The following is a 14973-nucleotide window of genomic DNA, read 5'->3' as shown; positions in this document are numbered from 1 at the left end:
CATGCCCAGACTTAATGCAGACACATCATTTAGAAATTTACATTTTAAAAGTACTTTTATTTAGAATCAATAGACTGAATTCTTTACTTAGAAAGTAAGAAGAAAATCTTACCTCAGAGGTTTCTATGTTAACAAATATCTCAACAACTGAATGCATGGATGCACATCTGGAGAAAAGTTCCAGTAACTACTACACCTGTGTAACTTTCAACACATTAACCCTTTACCTCAGTCTTTCCCATATGTAAACTGAGTATAATGATATAGTATTCTTTACCTCATCATATCCTGGATAAGGGCAAACACATCTGTAAAGTGTGAATATGCCAGCTAAGGGATCAATAATTTATCCTTGTTTGGATCTCAGCATTTAGAGTTGCCCTACTGGGTCAGGTCTTCTGAGAAGAAGTCGCTCTGGTGTGTGAGGTATATCTGAGAAAGGAGCCATGAAGGTAGGGAGAGCTGCCTTGAGATCACTGTGAACAGGACGTTCACAGCCTACGCTAAGAGAGAGGGAAGGAAGAAGCATCGGGTTTAAAGAGCTTCAGACAGCAGCCCAATTGGAAGAAACCTCCATCCAGGCCAATGGGGAGTCGTGAAGCCAGAGTTTCCCATTAGAGGAGTCCTCTATCCACCTGGTCCCACTGCTGTGCTCAGTCATTGGCTGGATTAGACTGAGGAAAGTGAGGCCTTAGGATGGCGAATGCAGAAGAAACCTGAGCAGTGCATATTCACAACTGCCACGTCCACACGCAGTATCTGATACAAAATGTCACTGTCGAAAACTTTGCTTGCCCTTGGTTTTCTCCGAACCTGCTCTAAACTAGCTTTATGTCTCCTAGGCCACCAACACTTTCTGTTATGCTAGCCAATGTATGTCTTCTATTCCATCGCCAATCCTGGACATATTGCTCAGCTATTTCAACTATGTCTCATTGAATTAGATTTCCCTTCATCATCTCCTGGGAACATCTACTGATAGCAAGCTCTGAGTAACTCTAAGAATTGTCTTTTTCCAAGTTCTTTCTATATTCAAGTTTTCTGGAGAGTATCATGTAACTATTTTGATTTGGGGTCACAAAAAAATTAATCCAAATTCATTAAGATTACTGGTTTTGGAGTTAGATATTAGTAGAATTCTAATCCTGGCTCCATAACTTACTATCTGTGTTAATTTGGGTAAGTTATCCGATTATTTAAGCCTTAATTTTCTGATATGACAAATAAAAATAGTGTTGTTGTTGTTTTGTTTTTTTTTTTTACAATAATATGAATATGGCATGCAGTAGTTGCTTAATGAGTGAAGCAGATATCATTAATAATTTTATCTAGTACTTACGTTTTTCTGTATATTTCCATATTTTTTTACTCCTTATTACCTTCTTACTGGAGTAAAAAAACCTGCTTCCACTCGGCAACTCACAAAATCTTGGGACTACCTCTCCTACATTACTGTGTCTCAGTATTTATTGAAAACCTACTGTGTTCCAGGAACTGTTTTTGCAATGGGTCTCTAGTGGCGAGTCACACAGACCAAGTCTACTTATGCTTTTCATTTTCACATCTTTGGACTCTGCAAAGACCATTCCTGCCGTAACATGCAAATGCTCCCTGCTTACCTTTGCTTATGGAATCCCTCCCATCGTCCAAGGTCCAGCAGGAATGTCCCATCTTTAGATCTTCTAAAGATCTAAATATGCCAGCTAAGGGACCAATAATTTATCCTTGTTTGGATCTCAGCACTTAGAGTTGCCCTACTGGGTCAGGTCTTCTGAGAAGAAGTCGCTATGGTGTGTGAGGTATATCTGAGAAAGGAGCCGTGAGGGTAGGGAGAGCTGTGTTGAGATCACTGTGAACAGGACGTTCACAGCCTACGCTAAGAGAGAGGGAAGGAAGAAGCATCCCTATAGATATAATAAACTGACGTGCATCCCTACAGATATAATACACTTACCCTTTTCTGAAATACGCTCAAATATTTTTCTTCTTTTGCAATTCATCTCATACTGTGTTGTGTCTTCTCATCTCACTTGTGAGGTTTTGAGGTCCTGGAGGACAGAGTCTGTGGCATACCTATTTATATTCTACAGGATACTGAGCACACTGCCTCACTCAATAAGCGTATGTTCAAGGAATAAATTAGTTGCAATCTTCCTCTCTTCAAAAGTGATTATTTATCACTAAGGTACACCAATAAAGTAATAAACTCTATATCCCGGCTGAGTAGTCTTCAAGAATACAAAGTAATTGCCATGCGTGCAACTAATTTCTCTTTTTCTCTCCTGCAGTTATTCCGTTAAGGGCCAGGCATGGGGACTGGGAGTGCCGAGTAATAGGGCACAGCCCTTTCTCTGCAGAAGTTTACTGTCCTTGAGACTGACACAAATGAAAGTGATTACAATGGAAAATGAAATAAATTTTAGCTAGGAACTTATATGAAAAAAGATATCCCAAATAGAGAACTTACTGATATATGGGTTTATAAGTATACTTTTGTGGAATATTTTTTATGAAACCTTAAAAGTCCAGGTAGTAGTTTCCACCCTGATATCTCCCTGAACCTTAGTGTAGTAAATATAATGATGGGTTTTCTTGAGCAAGTCTCAAAATTATAGAAATCTTGTAGAAATCGCCTACTTATTCTCATAAAGCTATTTAGGCTGCCTGGCACAGAGTTTGTTTGATTGGGGCTGGGATTTTGAATCGTAAGTGAGTATGTTGCCTTTGTAAATAATATTTGCTTGGTGAAAAATGTTTGGGATTCAGTGTGTGTGTGTGTGTGTGTGGGGGGGTGGTGTTTAATACTTGCAATGAGTTATCCTGCATTAAGAGGTGTGATCCTTGTTATAAGCCATACATAGTTGGTGCCATGCATGTGGCTACAAGATGACAGTTGGAGAGCCCATCTGTCTATGAAGTTTTATGAAATAAGGATTTTAAAAATGTAGCTTTGGAAAGAAAAGGCCAGTTAAATATAGAAGAGTGCAAAGTACTCTGGAGAATTTAAAATGTTCAAGTGGGCAACACAAGCATATTTTTAAAAAGTAATTAAATTACATAGGATAATAATAATAGAGGGTTCAGTGATATGTTGCTTTTATATGTTGACTGTATTTCTAGGTTTTATTTCCTGTTAGCACTCTGCTCCAGCTGAACCGAGACAGGAAAACGGGTACATTCTTTATGATTAGAAAGGATTCTGTTGCCATTAGCCCATGCTAAATTGATAGTTTTTATAGCTCGACAAGAGACCAAGTCATCATTACCTGGAGGGAACTACCTAAATCATCTGAAGATGGCTGTTCTGTTCTGAAGGAAAGTTTGAGATGACTGCTTGAGTGTCAAAGTCTCACTCCTCAACTGGTTTTGCTGTAGAATTGATTGTTCCCCCGTTGGGGTGGGTATATTACCTTGGGGAGCTCGTGAAGGAAATTCCAGAGGCAGAGCTGATAAGTTCTAAAGGGAATTCTGATTTGGTCCCCAGACTGAATGATAGATGCTTATATCTTAGGTACCTATGCAAGTACGCAGAAGATAGGAAGAAGCAAGAGAAAGAGCAAAGAGTACAAGATGTGGGAGAAACATATATCAGAAGAGGCACGGAACTCTATGGCTTGGCCAGCTTATCATTTGTTGAGTTGTGAATATTAACTTTGGGAGCAATTTTGGGGATGACTGAAAATTTTTAATTTCTTTAATGATGATTCACGGAGCCTGAGTATCGTATTGCATTAAAATCCCAGAATTCTAGAAAACACTTTTAGTAACAATGGCAATGCCTAGACAGATCAGTCTATATATGGTTGATAAGATGCTCTTATTAAAAATGAGGCACCTGGTAAGAATGAGATACCAGAGAGTGAATTTGTAATGCCAGTGCATTCGATGTATAAGTCATAAAAGGATTTCCCCCCTAAAACCAGGCTTTTTTTATATTTAAAACTTTGCTGCCATAGTTAAGAACAATTTTGTGCAGATTGAAATACTTTCTTGAAAGTTTATTTATATTTTGCAAACAGATTTGTGATCATCCAGGCTTAACCATCATTACTTGGAATGTTTCATATTGATTACATGTCTACCTTTTTGCACTATTGTGCTACAATATTATAATAATTGTTCTCAAGGTGAAGTAGATTCTTAAATTAGTATTTTCCTCTATTATTCTAAATATTTATAGCGATGGCATGTTTTACTTGCATATGGATATATGGCTGCAGCCAGCCTCTAAAAGAAATAGACAGGAAATAAGAATAATTAGTTTGATAAAATACTCATATCTAACACACATATCATGGTTACTATTTTTCAGACCATGTTTTAACTGCCTTAAGATACTAATTCATTTAAGCTCAGAACAGCCATATTAAATTGGGACTGTTATTGCCTACACTTTACAAGTAAGAAAAGTGAGGAACATAGAGGTTAAATATTTTTTCCCTGAGTTAATATGGCAAGTAGGTGTCAGAGCCAGGAGTTGAAACCAAACAATCTGATTGCTTGGTATTTCTGTTCTCTATTTCTATAGCTAAACTATTCTTGTTTGAGCCAGGGTTAGAGTAAGTAGCTATGTTACTCCAATACTATATTTTAATATGATTATTTATTAACATGGGCATTCTCCCTTATTGGATTATGAACTTGTAAGTACCAAAGAATCATGTTTTATTAACTTTGTCATACATAGTGCTTAATACAATTTTTATTACTCCTGAATTACAGCTTATTATTGCCCTGAGATATTCTGTCCAGGAGATTTCTATTTTGAAATCATTGCTCTTTGATTCACAAAGCAAAAAATGCAACTGTTACCTGTAAGAGGAATACTGTATTCATGATTTTTTTTATTTCTTAACTATTGTTAAGAATAAAGTAGCATGAGTGAATCAAACTATTTTTGTTTAATATAGGATAATTTTAGAATAATGTTACTTGGTTGAAATTCTTTTCTTTTTTTTTTTTAATACTCTTTTCCCACAGGGTGCTGCTTTAATTAGAATGCTGGCAAATTTTATGGGCCATTCAGTATTTCAGAGGGGTTTGCAAGTAAGTAAAATGCTTTCTATTTCTCTTATCTTTTTCCTGTCCTCATATTTATTTTAAAGATTTTTCACAGCTTGAAAAATTGCCAATACAAAATTTCTGAATTTGATGGAAACCTTTCGGATGAGTAAGGTAAGCAGTATCTTTCCGTATGACAAATGAAAGAGGTAAGATACTCACTATACCAACCAATAAAACTCAAACTGTTATACCATTTAGAATCTCTTTACTACACATTTTAAAATTGAAGTAATTTTCAAATATATCAGATCCTAAATAATCTTCAAAAGATTTTTGAGTCTGCTTCCTTTTTCTTCCATTTAAAATTTTATATACAGTGAAAACTAACTATGTTAGCCTTTACAAAAATATGTATTTGAGAAAATCTTGATTTCATTTTTCAAATATGTGCCTTTTATGTTATTTTATTGTTGACATGTGTAGATTGTTATTTGTTCTAAAGTTATTTAAATGTCTTTAAAATAGAAAATGCAATATTTTAAATAAAGGGGAAAATAAACAATTTTATCTTACTCCATTTGTACTATGAAGTATGGAATCTAGCAGTGGATTCTTAGGAAAGAAAGATTCTTAACTCTTGAAAGCAAACACAAACATAGAAAAATGTAACTTTTATTCCATTGCCTCTATTGAAGTAAATCATGTTCCTAGCAGCTGTGATTGATGAATTATTTATGATGCATTCTGCTACTTAGAAGTGTCCTTTAAAGTAAATTGATGTTCACCTGAAATACAATTATGCCAAGACAGAAAGAGCAATCAATCTTATCTGTTCTTAGTAAGCTTTTCATTTTGAAATTTAAATAAACTACATATGGGACCAGGTCATATTTTAGTAGTCTAATTTGATCTTTACCCAAAATAAACTAAAAAACACAAAGCAAGAGTTAAACAAGTTACGACAAAGCTACAAATACTTTACACAACAAATAAAAAAGTATACATTTCTTGAAGAATAATTTTCCTTAGAAAATATTGTTACAGATTTGCTCCAGCAGAGGTTGAAATTTACTTTAATCAGCTCTTTCTATTAGGGACACCTTTAGAATAGCTGAGTTCCATTGAAGATACTGACCAGGTGCTAAAGTCTCTATTCTGATCACATAGTTAGAAAATCCTTTTTCTCAAGGAGTGCCCTCCATGAATATAAACTTTCTGGACAAATGTCCTTCCTTATCCCCACTCTTTTGTTTTTCCCCATTGAAGTTGTAGCATGACAGTTCCAGAAAATATCTAAGCTTTCTTAAGGCAACATAAATCAAATTGGATTTCCTGGTAGCAAGTTGATGTGAAATCATTTTCTGTATACAATTTTTATTGTTTTTCCTCATCTGTGTGTATGGATTTGTTTGGTAGATTGAATAACTATAGTTATATTATTTGGAAAGGATTATTGTCTTGCAGCATTTTTCTTTATCCTGTCTTGCTTTCTGGGGTATGCAAAATACATCAATTTTAATTCACCCAATTCTAGTGACCCAGTCTGTTCAGTTTTATCTGAAACAGATTATTTGCCCTCTGACTCCCATATATTAAACTTTCATTTGAAGCTTGTGCTAATGTGTACCTTTATGCTCTGATACTTGATTTGGTTAATTTTCAACAGAGGGACTCTATACTTGTCAACATTGCATTTCATTCGCCTTGTGACATCTCATTGATCAGATGGATCTGTATCCTTCAGTACTTCCTCGCAGCTTTATTTATACTCATCACTCAAGCTGATTTAGTGTATCATCAGCAGTTGGATTAGTTTACAGTAGATCCCTATGTCTAGGTGATAAATTATCATCTCTTGTGCATGAAGATGTATGGGATACATTTTGGAAATGACCTCCTGAACAGACACTTTATGTCATGGTGCTGAGTGGTCACAGAGTTGATATTAATATATTTCCCATCCACATGTCTCTAGGGAGTCTTGGTTTTCTAGTCTTGTTGAAAGAGCTAATCTGGATTGTCAGTGCTTACCTCTGCTGGAAAATCTATTAATTGTCTTTACATTAACCATGGCTATTTCTGTGTTGACAAATGGAAGTTTATATTTGCAAACAGACTCAGGTTAGATTTACAGGTGTAAACAATTCCAAATATTAGCCTTATTATATATTTTTCTCTTTCTTCCTCCTTCTTTCCTTCCCTTTATTATTATTCATCCTTCTCCTTCTTGTCCTCCTCCTTCTTCTTCCTCTTCTTCATCTTCTTCGTCTTCTTTCTTCTTTGTATTTGGTCCTTAGCCCTTGTATTCCACACAGGAACAATAATAATGGTGTGTGTTTTTTCTCCTAAAATTTGTGTTATCTTACAAGTTTTGTATTCTTTTGACTCATGCTATTTTGGAAACAGGGAAAAATATTTTTACTAATGCAAACACAGAAAAATTATTTATGATAAATAATAAATATATAGGGTGTCCCCAAAATGCATACACACTCTAACAGTTGATAACTCACTTAATTTTGAAAATGAACTATATGTTAATAAACTCTGACTTCATAATCATTCAAAGTTGTATACATTTTGGGGGACATCCTGTATAATAAATATAAATAGTAAATTATAAATGTAATATTTTATATATTAAATATAATAAAAATAATATACAGAAGTAGTAGGTTTTCAGGTCAGTTCACATGCTCCTATTTAATCTCCAAAGTACCTGAGTATAGATTAAACTATATTTTTCTAACTTTTGTAACATTTTATGTTGGAAAATATATTTTAATTTTCAGATCACACATATATTTCTCAGTAGAAAGGGACACAGAGACTTTTTGAAAAATGTTTTGCTCCTAATAGCCGCATAATCCATTGGGTCAGCTATTAGTAAGTTTAAAACACAGTTTTATGCTGAATAACCACAATTTTCCTGGTCTTCTTGATACATTTTTGTCTAATTCCCCTTGCTTCCTGAATTTTGTCTGATGTTTAAATCCTTCAGTGTTGCGAAGTTGTTTTTTATTTTTTAAATAAATTACCTCAAAACATTTTTTAAATAGTGTATAAAAGTTTTATCCTGGCTACCATTAGTAAATTAGCTTCTGTTTTGATGTTTAAATTGGAAATGAGGTGTACAACCTACCAAGCTTGAAACTTTGATTTTGTATGCCACTTGTAAATAATATGTTTTTAAAAGATAGAAATGTTTATATTTTGTAAACTGAACATATCTACTATCTAAATCATTCATTACCCAAAATAATAACAGACATATTTTGGGAGGCATGAGGCAATGGAATGAGTAGGGAGAAGTGACTCTAATTTCTGTTTCTAATTAATGGCATGTTTTCTAATAGTAATTCAAACCTTTCTTGGTCTCTGACTTTATAGTTACAAAATGCAAGAGTTGGACAAGATACTCTTTAAGATTTTTCCCACCTTTTAGAGTCTCTGAATTTAAGATTTATTTGGTACATTTTACTAGTTATATAACTTGGGTTTGATACTTTAATTATGGAAAGTATTTTAATTTGATTGAAAAATTTATAACTTAGATGTGCAATTCTGAGTGAGTCCCTGTTCTTGAATCATCAGTTAATCATCTGAATATTAAAACTATATATATATAGTTGACTCTTGAACAACAGGGGTTTGAACTGCAGGAGTCCCATTTATATACAAATTTAAAAAATACCTGTGCCATTTTGATCCATGGTTGGCAGTCCACAGATGTGGAGCGTTGACTGTATGCATTGATCTATGCCATATATAGAGGACTTGAGCATCCACAGGTTTTGGTATCCACGGGGGTCCTGGAACCACCCCCATAGTTATTGAGGGATGACTAAGTTTTGGGGGAGTCAAAGGTTACACATGGATTTTGACTCTGAGGGAGTTGGTGTCCCTAACCCCCACATTATTTAATGGTCAACTATAGCACTATAGCTAGTCCAACGAAATCAGCATTTGTTGTTACTGAGAATTTTTGCTGGTAATATGTTTCTTTTGCCAGTATTAAGAAACAACTTATATTTCCTTTGCTTTTTAGTTACTTTTCCTATTTTGTGACACTTTATATTTTGTTACACTTTCATATTTTGCTCTGGGTAATTTACATGTTTGTTATTAAACTACTAGAGGCCCAGTGTACGAAATTCGTGGACGGTGGGGGGGAGTCCCCTCAGCACAGCCTGCACCCTCTCCAATCTGGGATCCCTCAGGGGATATCCGACTGCTGGTCTAGACCGGCAGTTGGATATCCCTCTCACAATCCTGGACCGCTGGCTCCTAATCGCTCACCTGCCTACCTGCTTGGTCGCCCCTAACTGCCCACTCCTGCTGACCTGATCGCCCCTCACTGCCTCTGAGTGCCAGCCTGTTCACCCCTAACTGCCCCCTGCCCTGCTGGCCTGGTTGCCCCCAACTGCCCACCCCTTCCGGCCTGGTCACCTCTTACTGCCCCCCTGGCCAGCCTGGTAGCTCCCAGCTGCTCCCTCCCTGCCAGCCTGGTCACCCCTAACTACCCCCCCCACTGGTCTGGTCGCCTCCAACTGCTCCCAACTGCCCAGCCCTGCTGAGCTGGTCACCTCTTACTGCCCCCCCACTGGCCTGGTCGCCCCTAACTTCTCCCCCAGCCAGACTGGTCACCCCCAACTTCCTCCCCTGCCAGCCTGGTCACCCCTCATGGCCCTCCCGCCAGCCTGGTTGCCCTACGCAGCCTGCTTGTTCAGTTGTTTGGTCGTCCCTCACTAACCCCCTGCCGGCCTGGTCGCCCCATGCAGCCTGCTTGTTCATTTGTTTGGTCGTCCCTCACTAACCCCCCTGCCGGCCTGGTCACCCCACGCAGCCTGCTTGTTCAGTTGTTTAGCCATCCCTCGGGCCAGCCCTGGGCAGCTGGGGAGCTGAGGGGACTGGGCACTGCTATCTTGTGGCTGTGGGCACTGCTATCTTTGAGGGCATGACAGTCAATTAGCATATTCCCTCTTTATTAGATAGGATCGTTATTTTCTTTTCTTTTTTTTTAATATATATTTTATTGATTTTTTACAGAGAGGAAGAGAGAGGGATAGAGAGCTAGAAACATCGATGAGAGAGAAACATCGATCAGCTGCCTCCTGCATACCCCCCGCCAGGGATGTGCCCGCAACCAAGGTACATGCCCCGGACCGGAATCGAACCTGGGACCCTTGAGTCCGCAGGCCGACGCTTTATCCACTGAGCCAAACCGGCCTCGGCGGATCATTATTTTCGATGACATTTTCTGAGGACTTAGTTTTTGAAATTTCTCAATGATTTTCAGTATGTATGTTGTCCTTACTAAAGTCAGGATTTCTACTTGTGTACCCGAAATCTGCTGAAACTGATTCTGTTTATGGGTCTGACTACATTGGGGTGGTTAGAGGTTGGTCTGGAGGAGAACCGGCTTCGCCCTTGATGATGTCATTACAGGGGACTTAAATAAGAGCAACTGACTTTTTCAGAGACAAGAGCTGTTTTTGAAGGCAAGGGAAACAGTGGAATTTAGACTTTAAAGGTCCCCATTCTACTTCTTAGTGTCCCACACTTTCTCAATCAATGTCCTAATTTTCACATAAGAGACCTAGTAAAGCCATAAAATTTGCTGGAGTTCTGATTTTACCACTCAGGGTTTCAACCTTAGTTTGCTCTTCAGTTATATTGATTCTAAGGCTGAAGGATTCACAAGATCTTTTAGCATAGTTAGAGACAATCTCTGACTCCCTACCAACCATACCTTCAGCATTGACATTACTGTATTCTTTTTGTAATCTCTCCAGTCTAGTCAGAAATAACTATTCTTGTTGCAGATTTTATAATTCTATATTCTCCTGTAATGTTATATTGAAGTAGTCATTTGTTTTTGCCAAAGCCTATTCTTCAATTTAGGCAACTATAATAATTTTAGAATCTGTCTAGGCCTTGAAAACCATTGGTTGCCAGGATTTTATTACCCATTGTTGATGCTTTTACCTCATTTAAATCTAATCAAGACAGGGAAACAATTGTATATTTCCATCTTTGAGGGTCTGTTTCCTGGAATATACCACTCCTAGTATGAACACAGTAGACAAATCAAATCCATGCTAAGTACATCAAGCAGAAAGGTATCTAACAGAGTATGTGATTTTTCTAAAACTGTTGGGAGGACTAGAAGAATAAAAATCAGGAAAGCCACTGCTAAACTTCAGAAAATCAAGACATTTAAGTATCACAGGCAATTGATGTCCATATCTGGATGCCATTGCTAGGGAGTAGATTACCTTGGCCTCTGCCAAAGCCCACATGTCTGCCCTTTGTTACCTGAGCAATGATGACTCCTTCTTCTTTCATACTTTCCATAGCTCTTATGTGTGCTTTTCATGCAGAATTTAAACTCAGACCTAACTATCAAATGATTACAGTAAATAGTGCTTCCAAGCCATACAATGCACAAGAGCGTAGAACATGGTGGGAATGGTGATGAATTGCTAACAGGCAATCTGACACACTTAATCTATTAATTTCCTTGTTCTATTGATTAAATTGTGTTGTGTTATTTTTGTAGGTTGTCATATTAACATATGGAGATTTAAAATGTATTAATGCCTTTATCTCTTCCTCGATATTTATATTAAGACTCAGCAATACTTCTCAATAAATGTCCTAATTTTCACGTAAGAGATCTAATTAAGCCATAAAATTTGCTGGAGTTCTAGCCATAAAAGTAGCTAGAGTAGATATTTTCAACTGATTTCAGTAGTTTTGTAAGAATTTATGATGGGAAAAATTAAGAAAATCAATCAGTGACCATAATTCACTTCTTTTCTTTATTGATTAAGGTATTACATTTGTGTCCTTATCCCCCCATTGCCATCCCCCACTCATGCCCTCACCCCCCTGTTGTCTGTGTCCACTGGTTAGGCTTATATGCATGCATACAAGTCTTTTGGTTGTTCTCTCCCCCTTACCCCCATCCTCCCCTACCTTCCCTCTGAGGTTTGACAGTCTGATCGATGTTTCTCTGTCTCTGGATCTGTTTTTGTTCATCAGTTTATGTTGTTCATTATATTCCACCAATGAGTGAGATCATGTGATATTTATCTTTCTCTGACTGGCTTATTTCGCTTAGCTCTTCAGTTCCATCCATGCTGTTGCAAATGGTAAGAATTCCTTCTTTTTTTACCTCAGCGTAGTATTCCATTGTATAGATGTACCACAGTTTTCTGATCCAGTCATCTGCTGATGGGCACTTAGGCTGTTTCCAAATCTTAGCTATTGTGAATTGTGCTGCTATGAACATAGGGGTGCACATATCTTTTCTGATTGGTGTTTCTAGTTTCTTGGGATATATTCCTAGAAGTGGGATCACTGGGTCAAATGGGAGTTCCATTTTTATTTTTTTGAGGGAACTCCATACTGTTCTCCACAATGGATGCACCAGTTTGCATTTCCACCAGCAGTACACGAGGGTTCCTTTTTCTCCGCATCCTCACCAGCACTTGTCATTTGTTGATTTGTTGATGATAGCCATTCTGACAGGTGTGAGATGGTACCGCATTGTCATTTTGCCTGTCTTCTATAATCCCCAGTTTCCTCTTTGAATAAGTGAGTTGATTAAGTAGTGTCAGTACCAGTAATATGTCAGATTTTTAATTCTCTAAAGTTATTTATCTTCTAAAACGAGGAACCAAAGAAGAAAAGACAGGGAACTTACTATTGTTTTAAAAATAAATGTAAGATTTCAAAGATTTGGTTTTCATAATCACAACTGTTAGTTCTATCTTCCTCACCTCCAGGTGGTCAGATCCTCCTGGGATATGGCAAATGGGAGAAAAATCTAAGCAGAATTTTGCTTAAGTTGCTTTTAATTTAAGACCAACTATACATAAGACATCCAGAGATTAAGCTTATATCTTTTTCTAGTCGAAGATTTTCTCCTAGCAATGATTCCAGTGAGTAAAGATGACTAAAAAACAAAACAAATGCATGACACATTACCTGTAGGAAGAGTCGACATGAAATGCAATAGGCAGGTCAATAGTAACAAGTAACTCCCTCTGTATACAGGCTCAAATCACCCTTTTTTGGCACAATGTCATTCTTATCTTTATCACCTCATATTTGTCTGTGGCATAAATATTTCCAAATTCCTTCCCAGGTCATCCTGTAAAAAACAAAAAAAGCTGGCAAGATTTCTTGGGGGGCTTCACATCTGTTTAATAATACATTGTTTGAATATGATTTTCTTATTATTATACTAGAGGCCTGGTACAAGAAATTCGTGCACGGGGTGGGGGGTGTCCCTCAGCCCAGCCTGCACCCTCTCCAATCTGGGACCCCTCGAGGGATGTCCGATTGCCCATTTAGGCCCAATCCCACTAAACGGGCAGTCAGACATCCCTCTCACAATCCAGGACTGCTGGCTCCCAACCACTCACCTGCCTGCCTGCCTGATTGCCCATAACCGCTTCTGCCTGCCAGCCTGAACACCCCTAACCACTCCCCTGCCAGCCTGAACGATGCCTAACTGCTCCCCTGCCGGCCCAATTGCCCCCAGCTGCCCTCCCCTGCAGGCCTGGTCCCTCCTAACTACCCTCCCCTGCAGGCTTGGTCGCCCACAACTGTCCTCCCCTGCCAGCCATCTTGTGGCCGCCATCTTGTGTCCACATGGAGGCAGCCATCTTTGACCACATGGGGGCGGCCATCTTGTGTTGGAGTGATGGTCAATTTGCATATTACCTCTATTATATAGGATCACAAGCAGAAACAGATTCCTTACTGGCAGGACACTGGGATAGAGTACATGCAGTGGAACTGCATTTCCATCCTCTTTCCCACTTGGACAATCTTTAATGCCCAATGTTGTTGTTGACTTTCATTTTCTATATCGTTTCTAAAATATAAATATACTGCAATTTTTCCATCCTTATTTTTTTCTGTCTCTAGAAGTTCTTGGTTATTTTACACATCTCCCTGAAATCTCCCTTGCTCTCATGAATAAATGTTTCCCCTGAATTCCTCCTTTAATAAAAACTGTCCATTCCAAAGCATCTTTCAGCAATTCTTACATCTTTCATATCCTAGGGATGTTATTGTTTAAGTGCATAAACATTAAATTTCACCCATATGTAGCAATGCTTATGCATATAATCCATAAATTAGGATCTACTTCTTTTAAAATTTATTTTTTATTGTTCATATTATTACAGATGTCCCCCATTTGCCTCCACTTATGCCCCACCTCCTCCCAGCCCCTGCCCCACCACAGGTCTTCACCACACTATTGTCTGTGTCCATGGGCTATGCATATATGCATATACATTCTTTGGTTAATGTATCCCCCCCCCCCCCGCCCTGCCCCCGCCCCGAGTTCTGTCTATCTGTTCCAGTCATCTATGTTTCTGGACCTTAAGTTCCAATAGCTCAAATCATCATTACATAAGTATTATAGGCTTATTTTTAAAGTAAGTGATTCATGAAATGATTCTTTTAGATAGAATTTTGTACATGACTTTAAGCATTCTTATTTCATTTTTACTTGTTTTAATCTACCTAGTTACATTTTTTCTCTGGAAATAAAAGAATAAAACTATAATTATGAAGTCCTCAGATAATATTGATTAGCTCAGTGGCCATTAAAAATAATTAGTGCATACTACTATTGCTTTTTCTTTTCAAAGAAAACACTATTGTCTTAATGACTTGAGTTTAGCAGTATCATTCTTCATGTTGTTATGATTCAACACCAGGGAATTGAAATTATGAAGAAAGATCATTGTTAAGCTTGATATAAACTCAATGCCTGAAATCCATGTCAGAAAATGAGTCACCTTTCTACTCAACCAATTAGGGTAATTCAATATCATCTAAATATGGTTGAATAAAGAACGATTTCTCTTGATTAATATTTAACTGCTCTTTTCCATAAGGTAACCTACAACAAGATGTTTGGTTCCAATTATCAGAGTGGAA

General features: G+C 37.6%; 1 protein-coding gene across 1 annotated transcript in view; it reads left to right on the top strand.

Annotated features, from left to right (window-relative positions):
- Window positions 1-14973, top strand: part of TRHDE (thyrotropin releasing hormone degrading enzyme) — a 366112-nt gene that overhangs the window by 246498 nt on the left and 104641 nt on the right. Inside the window, exon 7 of the mRNA XM_008155542.3 lies at window positions 4981-5046. Within this exon, the coding sequence (XP_008153764.3) occupies window positions 4981-5046 (66 nt within the window). The remainder of the gene's footprint in view (window positions 1-4980; window positions 5047-14973) is intronic.

The sequence above is a fragment of the Eptesicus fuscus genome, chromosome 7 (assembly GCF_027574615.1).
Source record: "Eptesicus fuscus isolate TK198812 chromosome 7, DD_ASM_mEF_20220401, whole genome shotgun sequence".
Taxonomy (NCBI): domain Eukaryota; kingdom Metazoa; phylum Chordata; class Mammalia; order Chiroptera; family Vespertilionidae; genus Eptesicus; species Eptesicus fuscus.
The sequence above is the reverse complement of the archived record's forward strand: the minus strand, read 5'-3'. Positions and strand labels throughout refer to the sequence as shown.